A 16,575-nucleotide genomic window follows, 5' to 3' on the forward strand; every position below is an offset into this window, starting at 1 on the left:
GTTTTTTCCCCTTATGTTTTGGAGAATCTCCTAGATGACACACAGTACTTGGCTCTTAGATTATCCATGAAATTTTACATGGACATGCATGGATTTAGATATGAATATATGTAGTGTTGCTGTTTCCTTCCTGCAATCCTTCAGTATTTCTTTTGGACAGTACTGGTTTCCACAAACTTCACAAAGAATAAAGGAGAGAATGTTGTAGAATAAACAAAGAGTTCAGCAGCTATCTAACATTTGCTCAAATGCAGAAAAAGGGCTGGTCAAGTAACTCGTACAAATTTAGTAGTTTGTTCCTGTATGGAAGTGTCCAAGTAAGCCCTCAATCCTACTAATAAGGGAAAAATTTGCTGTACATATGTGCAAAGTTCCATTAGTCATAAATACACACAAAGATACTTAAAGAAACTTCAGTAAATGTTGATACAGAAGAATTTTTACATTATGTAAAAACAGTGTAAAATCATTACATCCCTATTATGTCCTCTCCCCTTAAAAAAAATAATTGAAACTCTGGATTCAACCTTTGAGAGCAATCTCAGAGGAAATGGGAAGGGTAGGCAGGAAGGAAGCCAAGTCATACCTTTCCAGTTGTAAGTGCCTGGGGCACCAAACACAATATAATGATAGTCTCTAGTAAAAGTAGCAGCAACACCTTGCTGACAGGAACCAAACTTCTCGTGGCCTCTTAAACGACCATCACAAAAACTCCACACTCCATTATCCATATCATCCTTAATAGTGAGGTCCTGGCTCAGCACATAGCACCTTCCAATGATATCCCGGGTTTCCTGCACTGTGTTTACATACTGCCTTTTCTCATAGCGATGCGCACACGTCTGCAAGACAAGAAATAACGATGATGTTTCTGTGTGTGGGACGCGGGGCACCACAGAAGGCAGGGCTCCTCTAGCAGCCCCTCCTGCTACCAGCGCTGTAAGGCACCCTGCTGACACACCTAAGTGCAGAATCCAATGTTTCCTACAGGCAACACACGGGAAAGGTTGGACACCTACAGATGCAAGGAAAAGCAGTCTGCTTCATGGGCAAGGAAGGCCACAGGGTTAAGTCCCTAAAGCCCTTCCTGATTTCAAGAAGTAAGGAGAAAACCACTTTCTCTCAAAGAAAGAAGTGGCTGTTTCCCAACAGCTCCCAAAGGACTGACACATCCATGCAGGACACTAGAAGCTGGTTTAACTACCATCTACCCAAGACTATTCAGAACTTGCCCCTTACAGAAAAGTGCCACTAAGCAGAGGCTGAAAGCGTTTCCAGTGGAGGAGAGGGAAGTTGCTCCTACTTCCTCTGCTGGATGTTCCACTTACAGGGTAAATGTCACTGGAGCAGAGCTGAAGCACTAAACACATCCTGTTCCTTATCCTTTCAGACTACCCCTGGGAAAAGAATTCTCATCAAATATTTAACACAAAGGATGAACAGCCACTGGCTAAGCATTGTAACCATCAAACCATTGTAAAAAACGTGAACAATCAAATGCCTTTGCCAGCAGTGGTTGTGGAAGACTCAGATGTAGCAAGTTGTGTGAAGAGCACAAGCAAAGTCTGTCTCAGCTGACAAACCTTTTCTATGGTTCCTATCGAGGCCTAAATGTTATGCAAACACTTGGCTGCTCCACAGTAGAGCACTGCAGTACTGTCCTGCTGCAGTGACCTCCAGGCTGCTCACACCTCATCTAAGAGGTGCACCCCCCACTTACCATGAAAAGACAAGATAGCATTAGTTGATGACCAGTTACTCAGTGAACAGGACTGTTTCCATGCGTTCCTTCCCACTCTGCGTTCTGAGGCAGACCAAAGCTAGTTATTACTGCCTCTAAATGCTTAAATAACCAGATTCACATCCTGCAGTCACCTGCCCCCAGGTTTGGAAGCAGTGACATTAACCTCCAATTAGATGAGGAAGCTTCACTGCACACCTGTTTTATGATGTATGTGGTATCCTGCAGCACCATGAGAGGTTTTTATTTAAAACTGAGAATGTTACTTTTAAAACTCTTTCTCTCATAACTCCTAAAAACCTTTTCTGTTTAACATAAAATAAAAAGTAACCAATGTATTGCATAAAATAAGAATAGCAAGTAGTTTTACTGCAGTGCAATCTACTGCAATACAATGACCACATTAATTCACAGGAACTACTCAATGAAGTCACTACTGAATGGAAGTTCCTGATAAAAGCTGAAGTGAGGCTCATCATCTTGGAAAATAGGTTGGTGATAACCTGTTACTTTTGCAGCCTTACACACTATTCTTCCCTATTCCTGCAGCTAGTAGTATTTAAAAGAAAAAATGTGTATATGACAAAAAAAAATATCAATGGACCTCTTGAAAATAAACAGGCCATCCTAGACTGTTAAAAAGGTTATAAAGAGAGGCTACCTCATAGAAAAATAATTTAAAGCTCAAGGAGACATTTAAGTCCTTACCTACAAGAAATCAAAGGAGTAAACTTAGGCAAGTTACCTTTCAGCAAGCTGCACAGAAACACAGACCACTCAGAACATGTACTGTACACCCCAGACATTTTTGTAAGTTAGTCCTTTAGCACTTACCACCACATTTCCTCCAGGCCCCTGACTCTGGACAGTTACACCCATCCATTGGTCTTCTTTACTCTCCATCCTTGGGTCAGCTGCAAAGTATCATAAAACAGCTTCAAATATTAACAGTTCACTACATTTTCTTTTTTTTGTTTTTTTTGGGGGGGTTTTTTTTGGTTGGTTGGTTTTGGTTTTTTGTTTGTTTTCTTTCTTGAAGCCCATGTCAGGAGAGACTCTTCATATACAGAACACCAGCCAGTCTGCAGGTGGCAGTGTCTGTACATTTTATCACTAACAGCATCCATTTTATTAAACTTCTATTACTTCATGTTACATCAACTTACAAAACAGTATGAATCTGCCAAGATTAAATATCTCGTAGTAACTTAACAATTGAGCTACAACTTACTATGATGCAAAAAGTAGTTATAAATGTATAAATCCCTAGAAGAAACTGTGTGATACACTGCCTCAGGAAAGGACATCAAACAAGAATGATCAGACAACTGTTTCAATTCAAAACAAAAGCACTGAAGAACTTACTCTCCTCATCAAATTTGACACGCAGGCAATTTGTATTTGGAGATGCAATGTCACAGCTGTACAGCCCTCCTGTTCTGTTGGCTTGTTGGGCTGGAAAGGCCTTTTCCCGAGGAGCTCCAACCAGCAATCTGCACGGAAAACAAAATAATTTAAAGGAGTATGTAGAAGGACTACTAGAAAAGAGAAAGACGACAGAATCAGGAAGTGTTTTCACCATGTTGCTAAAGGTTTGATATGCCAACATTTGAAGACGGATGAAAAACTACACCACAGCACTGCTCTTTTAAAGAGAGAAAGGGGGGGAGGGGAATGAGAGAAGCTGTATAGCTTCCTACAATTAATAGACCTGCAATTATTTTTATATATACCTGCAAGCCAGTACCTGTATTGTTATTTGTGTTGTTGCAATATTCACTGAGAGTGGCTGATAAAAAATAGGTGTCTGGCAGTTTTGGGAAAATCATCTTTTTATCAGGACATCAAGTGGGGTATTTTTTGCCTTACAAGGAATCATTGATAAGGGTGGACAAAGTCACTAAGATGACCAGAAACCCCCAAAATAGTAAATACAATTGTTCTCAGGCTGTCTTCTAGTTTTACACCAGTCCTATGCCACAGTTTGCCTGAATTTAAAGGCACCTTAGTGTCTCAGACCAAAGCAAGATCCTGGATAGATCCAGGATCAAGGAAGTGTTCACTGAACTGTTCCAGGCTCTGTGCAAACATGAACTCCCCCTCTCCACTCCTTTGGCAGATACTTCATTTTTAAGCTGAAAATGGTTTGCTTCAACAAATCAATTATCAAGAACAGGCCACTCCCACAAAGGACTTATTTATCCTATTAAACAGCTACTCTAACAAACTCTCCTTAGACACTGTTCTGGTAGCCAAATGCAAAGGTTCTTATTTTAAGCAGTGAGTAAAGCAAATTTCCTTCTGTACAGACTGCACATCATGAGTATTATCACAAAACCACCAGCAGGCATATTTATTTGCAAAAGGAGAAAAAAAATCTTGCATTGTCCATTTCTTTGTAGCGTCACACACACAGAAGCACAGCTGCCTCTCAGGCAGCTGACTGAAATTAGCAGCAAGCAGTGTGCAGTAGTTTGTGGAAGAAACATCACACTCAGCTGAAACACCGACAACGAGAGAACAGTGTGTGGGTACGTGCAACACAGCAGGTGGGATGGATGGATGGATGGATGGATGGATGGATGGATGGATGGATGGATGCTGAACCAGACTGTTCTTCCTGACCCCAGGACATAAACCTGAAAAAAAACTTGAAAAAATATATCCCTGATATCAGAGTGTCAAGTACAGCAAAGCTGGGACTACAGTTGGATCCACAAGTCTCAAAGAGGACCTCAAACCCTCTTTAATACCCAGCTCTAGTTTTGCTTTGTTGTGGCAGTGGGTCAAAGCACACTGCTGTTCCTCAGAAGGCTATTTTTACTAAAAACAAGACTCACTTTTCTTCATGTCCAACAGTAAAGACTGGATCAGTTAAGATAATATGTGTTTTTTCTTATTAAGAAAATGTTTATTCACTGTCCCTAAAGTAACAACTGGAACAAAATGAATCTATGTGTTATCAGAAAACATGCTTTTTTTAAAACACAAAATTTTATCTGTATTGTGAAACAACCAAATTTTCACTACTTCTATAGAACTAAATTCTCCCACAATCTGAAATTTATCCTCGTCATGAAGGTAAGCCCCCTGAATGCTGAAACCTTCAGGTTAAGTATTTGCCTTTGGACCATACACAGGCACACCATGTGGGTGGGGTTTGGTTTAAAAGGTTTTCTAGTTTTCTCTCTTTTTCAAACATTTTTTCAGAAACATAGCAGTCATCACAAGAGTTTGTAAACGACTGTGATCTTAGAAAGACCATCAATAACTGAACTTTTTAATGTTAGCAATGGTACATTTAACTGTAATCTCTTAAGAGTAATTCTTCTGCAAAGCATCTATTTCTGAGTTATTCCTTATGGCAAAATAGATACATTTTCTCCTCAGTTCTGTTATTGCCCAGGGAAAGACAGACTACTTTTTTTAAACATTAACAACCATAACTTTAAGAAAGCAGAGGTACTGATTTCCTAACTTAAAGAAATTTTTATTACTTCTACTTTCTTATTCAAAGTTTTGGGGGGTGGAAAGATGTACTCCACTTACAGAAATTAAAAACCTTCTGTTTCAACATTGTGAACAAAACTAAAAGCTTCTCAAATTTAAATACCTAATTTGTTTTAATTCATCCACCTCCATACTACTGGCAGTGTAGTACAGGGAAATGAACCCTGTTCTTTTCTACAGGATAGTGAGACTACGTCCCTCTCTCCAGCTGAATGACCTTTTACAGCACACCGTGATCCTGATGGCAGGAAAGGACCTAGTGAAGCACTGGAGGAATAAACAGCACAGCCAACAGAATATGGAGTGGGAAGATGTGCCACCTGCTGTAAAATGCTGCAAACATTCAATGCCATCTCAGACACCGCTGAGCTCAACAGCGAAAAATGAAATTGTTCAGCCTTCTTTAAAAATGTAAGGCGTCCATCCAACATGATCCCAAAGGAAACGGGCAACCTTAGATTCTTCCCAATGCCCACACCCCCCATCCAAATACGGCCTATGTTATTTTCCAGAGTAAACAAAGAATTTCAAAACAGACTTATTTAAAACCTTCCAGATTTCAAAGAACTGTTACCAGGAATCCTGTCACTAATCTTCAAAGCTCTTCAAATACAAAAACTTGAATTTTCTTAGGTACTTCACTGTAAGTCCTTACCACGCAGGCCAAGAGAAGCACACACTGTGAGTAAGTGCTCCCAGAGGATTAGATCAGTTCAAGTACAATACTACAGTAAACCCTGAAATGTACTTTCAAGTAGCAACCAAAGATCCATTAAGAAGTGGCACAACTCCTTTGTACTTGTTTACTACTTTTCTGCCCTAAAGAACAGAGCAGAGAAGACTAAACCTATGCCCCTGGGTTCTGCCAGACAGGTTACTGAAGGTGATGATTATAATCATTATGAGGATTATCAACGCTATCAGAATCCGTGTAAGAAAGCCACATGCATCTAACGTTGAATAAATCAAGCAAAACAAAAAATTCCTTTCAAACACATTGTCATTCTGATAACAGAGCTGCTGTTCAGCTTGTCTACCATTTAAAAGGTACATCTGAAAATCAAAATTGTATTATAAAAGCCAGATTACTTAATTTAAAAATAAAAAGTGTGCACAGAACTACAGAAGTATGACATGAACCATGCATCAGTGTGAATTTCAGTGTGACTGCAGTAATACAAATGAATCAGCTCATATACTGAGCTGTGCTACGTGCTCAGCAGAGTCCTTCCAGATAGAGGACACATTCCAGTCATTACTCTGTGGCTACTTACTCAGCTGTGATTTAATAAAAGAATTTTAATCAAGTTTGAGCTCATTATGCCAAAACCAGGTTAGCTTTTTCTGCAGCTATGCATGTTCCATTTTAGCTTTCTCATTGGCAAGCAAAACCTCTTTCTGCAGGTCAGAGGTAGGGGCAGAGTGAGGGGATGCTCTTCCAGCTATCATCATCTCCTTATATTGGCAGATGAAACACGGACACTTAAAACCTAGGAGCTTTTCCTCCTCTGCAAATGAAGAGTGACAAAAACAAATTCTTAATTTCTCTTCACCCATGCTCACAGTATTATTCATTTTATTCACTGGGACTGCTCCCTGAAAGTCTGTGGACATGGTCTACTCTAACTACTTTGAATTAGGGTTGAATGTTCAAAATCATGTTCCAGAATGCATATTCAGATCACAAAATAACACCCCAGTGTCAAGAATGCAGAGTGGGAGATGCAAATCCAAGACACTCCAACATGCAATTTTACTGATTCTTCTATCCCCGTGGTAGGTGTGCCTTGTTACTCTACAGAAAACAGAAGCTCAGCCATACAGTATACTGAACATGAACATCTCTGAGCATCAGTTCCTGTCAGAGGCTTAGCTTTTTATTATTTGAGTTATGATGACTTAGTCGCTAATGTTTACCATGAGTCCAACTCAGAGAAAAGCAGACAATTGCTATTCCTCATGTCAATTACAGAAACAAATGATTCTAACTGTTAACGTGAATCCTGATTTTCCCCACACGTCTTGCTTCAATACATACTATAACCTAACTGGGTTTTCCTGGGGCCAATCAGACTGCACAGGTGTTAATCTACAGAAATGTAACATCGTAAACAATTAATATAATTTAATTTAAAATAAGCATCTATCAAGTGACAGTGCTGGGAAAAAAAACCATCTGAATTCTCTCATACCTTGGCATAAAACTACAAAGTTATTATAATTAAAACGTGTCTTCCAATTTCAAACTGAAATTCTGACTTTTAACCAAATGAATCAGTCCAGTTGCTCTATCAATTAGAATTTTCTCTTAATTACTTCTTGAAGATACATGATAATAACTGAAGTCCCACTGCCAATTATGAGCATCTGCTGACTTACAGGAACAGATTTACTCCCTCACAGCCCCATATTCATAGCCAAATGTAAGATAATCCCCTAAGATTGGAGCTGCAGGATTGGTGTGCAATGTTTAACTACCTGACCTTCCTGAGAGGCAGGCTCAGGTGGTGCTGCCTGCCCCGCACAGACACCGGTGACCCCGGCTGTACCTGCGTGTGCGAGGAACGCAACAGGGAGAGCTGGCCTGTGCTCTCAGAGCACAACAGGGAGAGCTGGCCTGTGCTCTCAGAGCACAACAGGGAGAGCTGGCCTGTGCTCTCAGAGCACAACAGGGAGAGCTGGCCTGTGCTCTCAGAGCACAACAGGGAGAGCTGGCCTGTGCTCTCAAAGCACAACAGGGAGAGCTGGCCTGTGCTCTCAGAGCACAACAGGGAGAGCTGAGCTGGCCTGTGCTCTCAGAGCACAACAGGGAGAGCTGGCCTGTGCTCTCAGAGCACAACAGGGAGAGCTGGCCTGTGCTCTCAGAGCACAACAGGGAGAGCTGGCCTGTGCTCTCAGAGCACAACAGGGAGAGCTGGCCTGTGCTCTCAAAGCACAACAGGGAGAGCTGGCCTGTGCTCTCAGAGCACAACAGGGAGAGCTGAGCTGGCCTGTGCTCTCAGAGCACAACAGGGAGAGCTGGCCTGTGCTCTCAGAGCACAACAGGGAGAGCTGGCCTGTGCTCTCAGAGCACAACAGGGAGAGCTGGCCTGTGCTCTCAGAGCACAACAGGGAGAGCTGGCCTGTGCTCTCAGAGCACAACAGGGAGAGCTGGCCTGTGCTCTCAGAGCACAACAGGGAGAGCTGGCCTGTGCTCTCAGAGCACAACAGGGAGAGCTGGCCTGTGCTCTCAGAGCACAACAGGGAGAGCTGGCCTGTGCTCTCAAAGCACAACAGGGAGAGCTGGCCTGTGCTCTCAAAGCAGAGTGCCACATCCCTCCACAGAACCCTATGGCACAGCGACCCCCACCCTACCTCACTGCAGCGTTACATTACACCCAAACACAACAGCTGAGGCAAGAATATGGGGCTGTGAGGGAGTAAATTTCACCACTTAGGTCAAGCACTACTCAAGTACTAGAAAAGGTATCAAGACATCTTACTGACTTTATCTACATCTGGAGCAGACCTTTGGAAAAGCGTGTGTAGAAAACATGCTTCATAAACCCACATATCTCCAAGAAGAGGAAGGTAAGAACTGACTGCCCACATTCAGGTAGGCACCTGCTGTTGACCAGTGTTGCAAAAACGTAACTACAGGTCTGACTCCAGATGCACAAACAGTCTATGAACTGTAGGTTTGGCTGCATTTAGAAGAACCAGTCAGATTCTGGAACAGCATGATTTATTGAATACAACATGCAATGTTCCTCTGGACTGAGGGTGAGAATGCATTAACTGCAGAGCGGCTACATACAGTACAGCACTATCAGTGCCATTGCAATCACAAGCTTAATGTCCTAGGTCAGCGCTCAGCACAGCTGAGGACACAAGGCTTACCAAATTAATCTGAGTCTCTGCTGGGCAGGGGGCAAGGAGGACAAACCTGTCCGTCTGTCCCTGCAATTTCGCTCAAGTTCTCATCCCTCGTTGGAAGCAGAAGTGGGGTACATTTATATCTTAGTCACTGCTACTGCGCTAAGTGCTGTGGGTGGGACTGCAGTCAAATCTTCTGTTCTTTGTGAGCATATTTGCAGAATATGTCTTGGTAGGAAGTGTGCTTGGTTACCACAAAACATTTCTGGGTATCAAGCAGAAGAACGAGACCACAGGGCCTACGCCTCACCTGGCATTGCCACCCCCAATGCCACAGCAACACAAACCACAAGCCCTCCAGGCAATTTCCACACTTGCACCTAGAGGCACCATTGCATATTGAGCTTTGCACTTTCTTCACTCCTTCACACTTGTAACAACCAGTATTCAGCAACAGCAGTTAGGTGAACACTGAGAAGAAAGGGTGTAACTTTATTTAATCAGATGTGGCCCAAAAGAGTAATTAATATCCAAAGTAAAATACACAAGCTTTCCATTTCAATACATACTACAGAATATTAAGCAGTAGGGTGCAGATTTTAAAACCCTCCCTGCTTTAGTTGGTAATTCTTGAAATGTTTAGTAGGTAGCTGTGGCTCCTTCTCAGCTAATGAAAACAACAGTGAGAACTGGGAGTGGTTTCTGCTCACAGCTATCTGAACTCCCTCCAATACAAGAAACTATCTTGGTTGCTTCCAAAAGGAAAGTCAAAGTTAAGATGTGAAAACCATATCAAAAGCAATTCAGAAATCGTCCAACTTCCTGGAAGTATTCCCTCACTCCACAACAAAATTATTTTCTTCACTTACAGCCTGGAACTGTCCAAGGGTAACATATGATTTTTCACAACATACTTCAAAGAAAAATTATCACCAATTCATTACAGTTCTATTTTGGAAAAAACTCTCAAATCAAGTAAAGGACAGAGAAGAGCTTCAGTGTTTATTAGAGTAAATATCCTATTCATCAAAGTAAGAGGCTTCCACTGAGTAAATTATATTTTGATTTAAACAAATACAAAAAATAGCAGAGTATCTGAGTTCGGTGCAGACTGTGATATCTCCCAAAGTTTTCTTCATTCCTTAAATTCTTTCCTTTTCCATGGTATCCTTCTACACAGACAAGGCACCACATCTTTGCCAGCCTTTCTTTAAAAGTAAAGGCAAACACATCTGCAGTGCCTGCTCTGAGCCTTAACAGACTGGAGTAGAAATCATGAAAGTGTTTCCTGGGTAAGAAACCATTAACTGCTTCCACATATAGGTGACATAAAGTGGTCACTGGTCTAAATAATTTCCAATTTTGCAAGCTCCATTGAGCATAAGTTTCAAATTGAATATTGCTGTTCTCAGGCTACAATGCTGCCACTGCAGACTTTGCACTTCATTATATTTTCAGAAAGACTCCACAAGGGGGGCAGATTTGGAAACTGGCAAAGCTAAATGCCATGAAATGGCTCACCCTTGACTGGACAGTTAGACTCCTGCATCCTTTCTCTCTCCCAGTTCCAGTGCCCTCTTGGGAAAGAGTTTCACTAGATTAAGCAAAATGAAGAAAATAGAGCCACTAGCTCTAACTCAATTTAAATTTTACTACAAAATCACCAGTCACAAGTCCTCCAGGCAGAGACCCCAGATCACAATGTGGGCATCTACAGCCCTCGACCTGAGCTGCATTTTCACTCCCCTGCAATGATTTGGTCTCACCTGTTTTTAACAAACACAGAAGATGGATGCATTTACCACCATAACAGTTCAACATAACTGAAGTTGGTTAGTGGGACAGACACTGTATGTGAATATTGGTGGCACCACCCCTGCTTCAGGCTTGGATTTGCCATTCCATAACAGAAACAAGTCGCAGGACAAGAGCACCACAGACTAATTAGCACAGAAAGATTGTCCCTTCGTACACCCGGGCTGCTAATGGGAACTGGAGCTGAACCATGGGCTCCTCCAAAAAAAAAACTTTCCCCAGCAAAATACAACCAGTAACTGTGTCAGCAGGGAGCTTGTCTGTGATGCTTTTCACAGAGACACCCATCACGGTCAGAATGTTATTAACAGCTATTTTAAGTGACTGAATATTCTCCGGATCTGCTACTCCACAGCTACATTTTGGAACTAAGTGCAAAGCCGTGACCAAGCACACCATTAATCTCTGTTACCTGGAGGCTTGGCATTTAAGGATTGCAATTTTCATTTTATTTCTTCAGCCTTTTTTAGGAAACGGATTATGATAGAAGCTAGGAAAAGAAGCCAAAAGCAGCACAAGGACTGGGGCAAGCTACTACAAAGCAAAACTGGAACTACAAAGATACCTGTTGTTCTGGAAAAGCCTCTTATTATTGACTTTCTGAAAGTCACATGGAAAAATAAACACTTTCCCATCACAGTCCAGAGCCCAGCCTGTCTGGATTTGCAACAGTTTTTGCAGATCTCATTTCCATTGGTACAAAGCATTTTTCTTAGAAGAAATGGTACAGTCTGCTCCAAGTTTGTGTTTCAAAACCCAGTTTTCCTCTTCAAACACCACTCTCTGGCTTTACTCAGCAGATACCTCATAGTTTTCATATTTGGCAAATACCAAGTGCAACCTGTATACTACTTACAGGTTTAATTTCTCCCTTACAATCTATACATTTTTCAGATTTAAAAGAAAGAGCACCCGAGCCAGAAATAGACCTGACTACAAACTGGTACTGCAAAATATGTATCAGACAGCTTCATAATTTATTTATGATAAACCTACAGGAGAAATAATGTTAAGGGGATTTTCACTCAGGTTTTCTAACATGGCAGTGCCTGGTACAGCATGAAATCCTCTTAAAACAACATGCAGTTTAACTCAAAAGTGACAAGAAACATTCATTTCAACAAACATTTCAAAAAACTAACTTGGAAGCCTGAGTCCTGGCACTTCTAGCTCAGCGCCTGCCCCCAGTCACCGTGCCGGCACAGGAAGGACTGAACTACAGAGTCCCACCACAGCCAGCCGGGCACAACCCAGCTGCTCTCCACTGCAGATGCACTAAGCTGCAGACAGCAGCAGGACAAGCAAGCAAGGACAGCTGCAGCAAAGCAGCCGGGGTGAGCCAGCAGTGCCCAGCTCCCTACAAGCACAGAGGGAGCGAAGTGCCCGTCCCCGCGGTGCCAGCACCGCAGCCCTGCTCGGCTGCCAGCAGCCCACACAGCAGGGCCCTCCCTGGCCACGGCCTGGCCCAGCGCCGCCCCCGCGCTGCCGCACAACGGGCCCTGCAGAAGCAGCTGCTGGACCATGGCTATGATCAGGGTCTTGTGGACATGGCTCACTCCACAGGCTTAAGTAAACGACTGCATAACAGAAATTAGCAATTACTGTCTCCTGCACTTGGGCTGCTGGCCATTCATACCATAGAAAACCCCAGAATTCATTTAAACCTCTTCACATTAGCAGGACTTGTCTTCGTATCCCCACAACACATGGCATCTCTATTAAAAGTTCATGAAAAATTAAAAAAGTATCACATGATATATTAGCTACAGGTTTTAGAAAACAAACCAGAAAACAAAAAAAAAACCCAAAAACAGTTGCTCACTTGCTTTTCTTTCTGTGGGGGTAGAGGGGATCTGAAAGCAGTGCACCCAGTCAGTATTTCAAGGCACTACTTGTTTGAGAGGTAACAACCTTAACAGGCATATACTGTTCACTCAACGTGCCAAAAGCCATGTTAAAAAAATTATAGTAGTTCTAACTCAGCACAAAACAAATATTTGAGTTGAAATGTCATTCCTCTATTTCCTTCACAGAATGCAGTACAGCAGTTTCATTTATCGCCATAATTAAACTACTAAAGGCATGAAAGAAGAAGTACAGCAAGAGGGATGGACATCTTACTGCAGAATCAATGTGTGATATAACACACTACAGCAACTAATACAGCCCTGCAGAATTTGAAGAGCAACTGCTCCCCATGCTAACCCAAACCATAGTTCCTTTACTTATACATCCAGATTATGAGATTCCCCCCTGCTCCTCCTTTTCCAGACTTCCCCCATCTCCCTTTGAATTGTAGGGAGAATACCAAGACAGGTAGAAACCTCCTACACTAGATATACAACCACATAAATTCTGCCTGATTCAAGGTCTGAACAGAAGTTCATCACATTTAGTTAAAATATACCAAGCAGCACCCCAGGGGGAAGGAAGCTCACCCACACCAGACCAACACCGGCACCCCTGAGCTGTGCCATGCCCAGTTGCCAACCTCAGCCTGTGGACTAGAGGAGGACCCCATGGAGCGGGCTGAAGAATTCTGCACGCGCAGAAGAAGCGTGGACCTGACCTTCCTGATACCTAATCCCTAATAAGAGCTTCCCTAATAAGAGCTTCCGAGAATGAGTACATGAACAGCCATCAAGCACACACTTCAACAGCCCAAAGGCACTTGCATGCTAAAGCACATTCTAAGTATTCCTTCAGTCATAAAGCATCATAGCCCCAGGCTAAATGCCTATAATCGGATCCACAGTTTGAGTAAGACTTTTCTTTAGGCCATGAGCTTAATGACAAATGCAGATGTGTCACTGGGTACATGACGCATTATGCCACCACACCTTCCAATTAACTGAAAACACAGGCACTCAAGTCACTGGAAAGAACATCACTCCAATAAGGTATTTTCCTAGGAGAAACAGGTCATAGAAATGCCTGCGCAGCTGGGATGCTCAAAGAGCCCTTTTTTTATATTCCATGCAGATACTCAAACACTGATCAATAACAGATCAACAGAACTAAATGATACATTCACAAGAAACTGCTCTTTATACACATCTGTGGAAGAAGAAACCATTGTATTTTACTAGGAATAGAAATGTTCAAACTGACAATTTCAACCAGCTTTAAAAACTCACAAATAAGATTTTTTGCAAAAAAACTTATGTTTGAGACTATGCCAAGAAAGCCACTGTATTCTCTTACTCTATATATAGCTACTCCTCCACATTCACTATACCTAATTTTACACACATCCCCTCATACATACGTGGGGTTTTTTTCGCCACTCCCTACATTCTCACTTGAGCAGAATCTAGAATTAGTTTTTTTCAGGTATTTTTAACACCCTCTGTTCCTGTAAGCTGTGTACAAACAGTATTGCAGCTACTTCTAGGACTACATCTGATCTGACAACAGAAGTTTTCTTCCACTATATGCAGGAACACAGTTTGGTTGGGAAGAGAAGAAACTTACATCTTCAGCAATATTCATGGACCACACCACATAATAATCAAACATTTCTCTAGCAGAAAAATAAATTGAGTGGATAAAAAGTTTACAGGGACTTGCAAAATTACAGCAGCTACAGGAGTTGGCTGCATAAGAAAAAAATTTCCAAATTTATTTTAGCATCTTTGGCCAAGAAAACACTTGAGGGTTTTTCACACTACACAAACACGGATAATTAAAATGGCTTTCCACACACTCTGCTAGACATCACTGACATCTAAGAGCCAGCAGACTAAACCATTATGCAGCTTCAGCTGCACTGATGACAAAGTGCAAGGCTAACAAATCTTTATCATTCCCTTAGCAGAATATTGTAAAAAGAGCAGTAAGTAAAGGACACAAAAAAATTCAACCTCACATGATGATGGTGTCTTTGCTATCTGCAACAGCTGGTTGCCACTTTTGACCACTTCCAGGATAAACATGCATTTCCTTCAGACCTTTGACCCACGCATGTGCTGCTGAGCAAACAACCCCAGGCAATACAGGAGTGAGTTGTCTCCAGCATATTCGCAATTCTTTGTTTTTTAAAGATATATTTTATAGATCTACTTTTGAGGAAGGTGACAATGACAGATGTAACATGCAGAGACTAAGCACATAAAGCTCCATTTCCAAAAAAATGGCATCTTCACTAAAAAGAAAGTAACATTCAGTCTAAAAAAATTCTGCCATTCCTATCAACATTAGCTGTCAGCAAACTCAAACAATGCTGATCATTCCTGTCTGCTGTTCTCTATTTCTTAGATGACCTCCAAACACCTTGAAAATAGAAAACAAATGCATGGAACACAGCTTAAAAGTAGCCTAGAAACTGACTAGCTGGCAGTGCAATCCAGTGCAGGATCTCTCCATGTTACTCTGGAGGGACTGGAGTACTTTTTTATGCTGTAGATGGCATCTTGACAGGGCCCATCCCATAAACCCCTCCTTCTTTTCTCCTTGATTCAGCAGACCTTCTCCCTTCCTAACACAGTCTAATCATCCTCACACACATTATTCAACTCCTTGAAGGAAATCTACATTAGGAAATTAAATATTTTAGATGCATGCAGTTCTGTAAAAGGAAACAAGAAAAACAGCCACTGCTCCAGCAAAACTGATCAAAAATGCACACTAGTAAATGCTCCAAAAATCACAATGCAAGAAGCAGCATCTTTTGCATTTTGCTGTTATTTTGGCACAAAAATCTGTCACAGGTGCCTCACAGCAGAATACATGCAGCCTTGTTCTTTAAGCTAAACCAACACAACTGCACTCTTCAAGAGTAACTGCTGTGGAATTCTCAAAAATAATCTTAGAAAATGTGATCCTCACAATACGTTAAACCCAAGGGAAGTGCATTTTAACAAGAACACAATACGTTTGATGCAAGAGCTGCAAAAGGAGCCTTATTAACCATGGTACAGTTCATTTACTTTTAACATACAGAATGATTCCCTTAAAAATTGAAGTAAAACTTTTTGTCTATGTTCATGCTTGTTTTCTAAGCTACATTCTTCTCCCATTACTTTCAAAGCGGCAACTTGCTTATATATATTGCAATCAAAAATATTTAGTGCTAATAAAGGAATTATTCAATATTTTCCAGACTACTCTGCATAGTTGTTTCATCAGATATTCCTGTACTGTTACCTACCCTTGCTAAATACCACAATAGGGTGTTCATTTTCCAGCTAATGTTTCACAGTACAGACCACCATCTGCCCATTCAATAATATGGATTTTTACTTACTTGCTCTTAAAATGACACTTGCCCAATAGCCTTATCTCAGTCTTGTCCTTTCCACAGAATATGCCCTCAAAATGTGGCATTTTTACAGTTATGGCCAGAATGACTCATTTAGATCCAGGCTGGTTCTGAAGCATTTAAACAACAGCTGATTTTAAATGCAGTTCTTTCAAAATGAATGTGCTATCTCCAATGAGAATTTACCAGAATGCATTCCTTACAGAACTTACAGTTGCTCTGACACAGGCAGGTGGAATTTAACACAGGAAAAAAGAATGGTCCATGCTGGCTAGTGAACAATTTACTGCTGTAACATGCCAGGCAATGTTGATTTCATTTATTCGGTGGAGAAATAATACAGCAACAAATTAGATAAGTAATCATTCTTCTTTGCTTGTTAGGCCTTATGAAA

The 16,575-nt window shown here is 41.5% G+C and overlaps 1 protein-coding gene and 1 long non-coding RNA gene across 8 annotated transcripts in view; one reads left to right on the plus strand and one right to left on the minus strand.

The window, feature by feature from the left end:
• Positions 1 to 7,946, plus strand: part of LOC135308876 (uncharacterized) — a 35,118-nt gene extending 27,172 nt beyond the window's left edge. The window contains exon 4 of the long non-coding RNA XR_010369267.1: positions 5,432 to 7,946. This is a non-coding gene — a long non-coding RNA (uncharacterized LOC135308876). The remainder of the gene's footprint in view (positions 1 to 5,431) is intronic.
• ITGA6 (integrin subunit alpha 6) overlaps positions 1 to 16,575 on the minus strand; it is a 93,206-nt gene that overhangs the window by 20,503 nt on the left and 56,128 nt on the right. For all 7 annotated transcript variants that reach the window (XM_064434425.1, XM_064434428.1, XM_064434427.1 and 4 more), the window contains 3 exons: positions 3,107 to 3,234; positions 2,576 to 2,655; positions 587 to 842 (listed from right to left, as the gene is read on the minus strand). In XM_064434425.1, coding sequence (XP_064290495.1) covers positions 587 to 842; positions 2,576 to 2,655; positions 3,107 to 3,234 — 464 coding nt within the window. The remainder of the gene's footprint in view (positions 1 to 586; positions 843 to 2,575; positions 2,656 to 3,106; positions 3,235 to 16,575) is intronic.

The sequence above is a fragment of the Passer domesticus genome, chromosome 10 (assembly GCF_036417665.1).
Source record: "Passer domesticus isolate bPasDom1 chromosome 10, bPasDom1.hap1, whole genome shotgun sequence".
NCBI lineage: Eukaryota > Metazoa > Chordata > Aves > Passeriformes > Passeridae > Passer > Passer domesticus.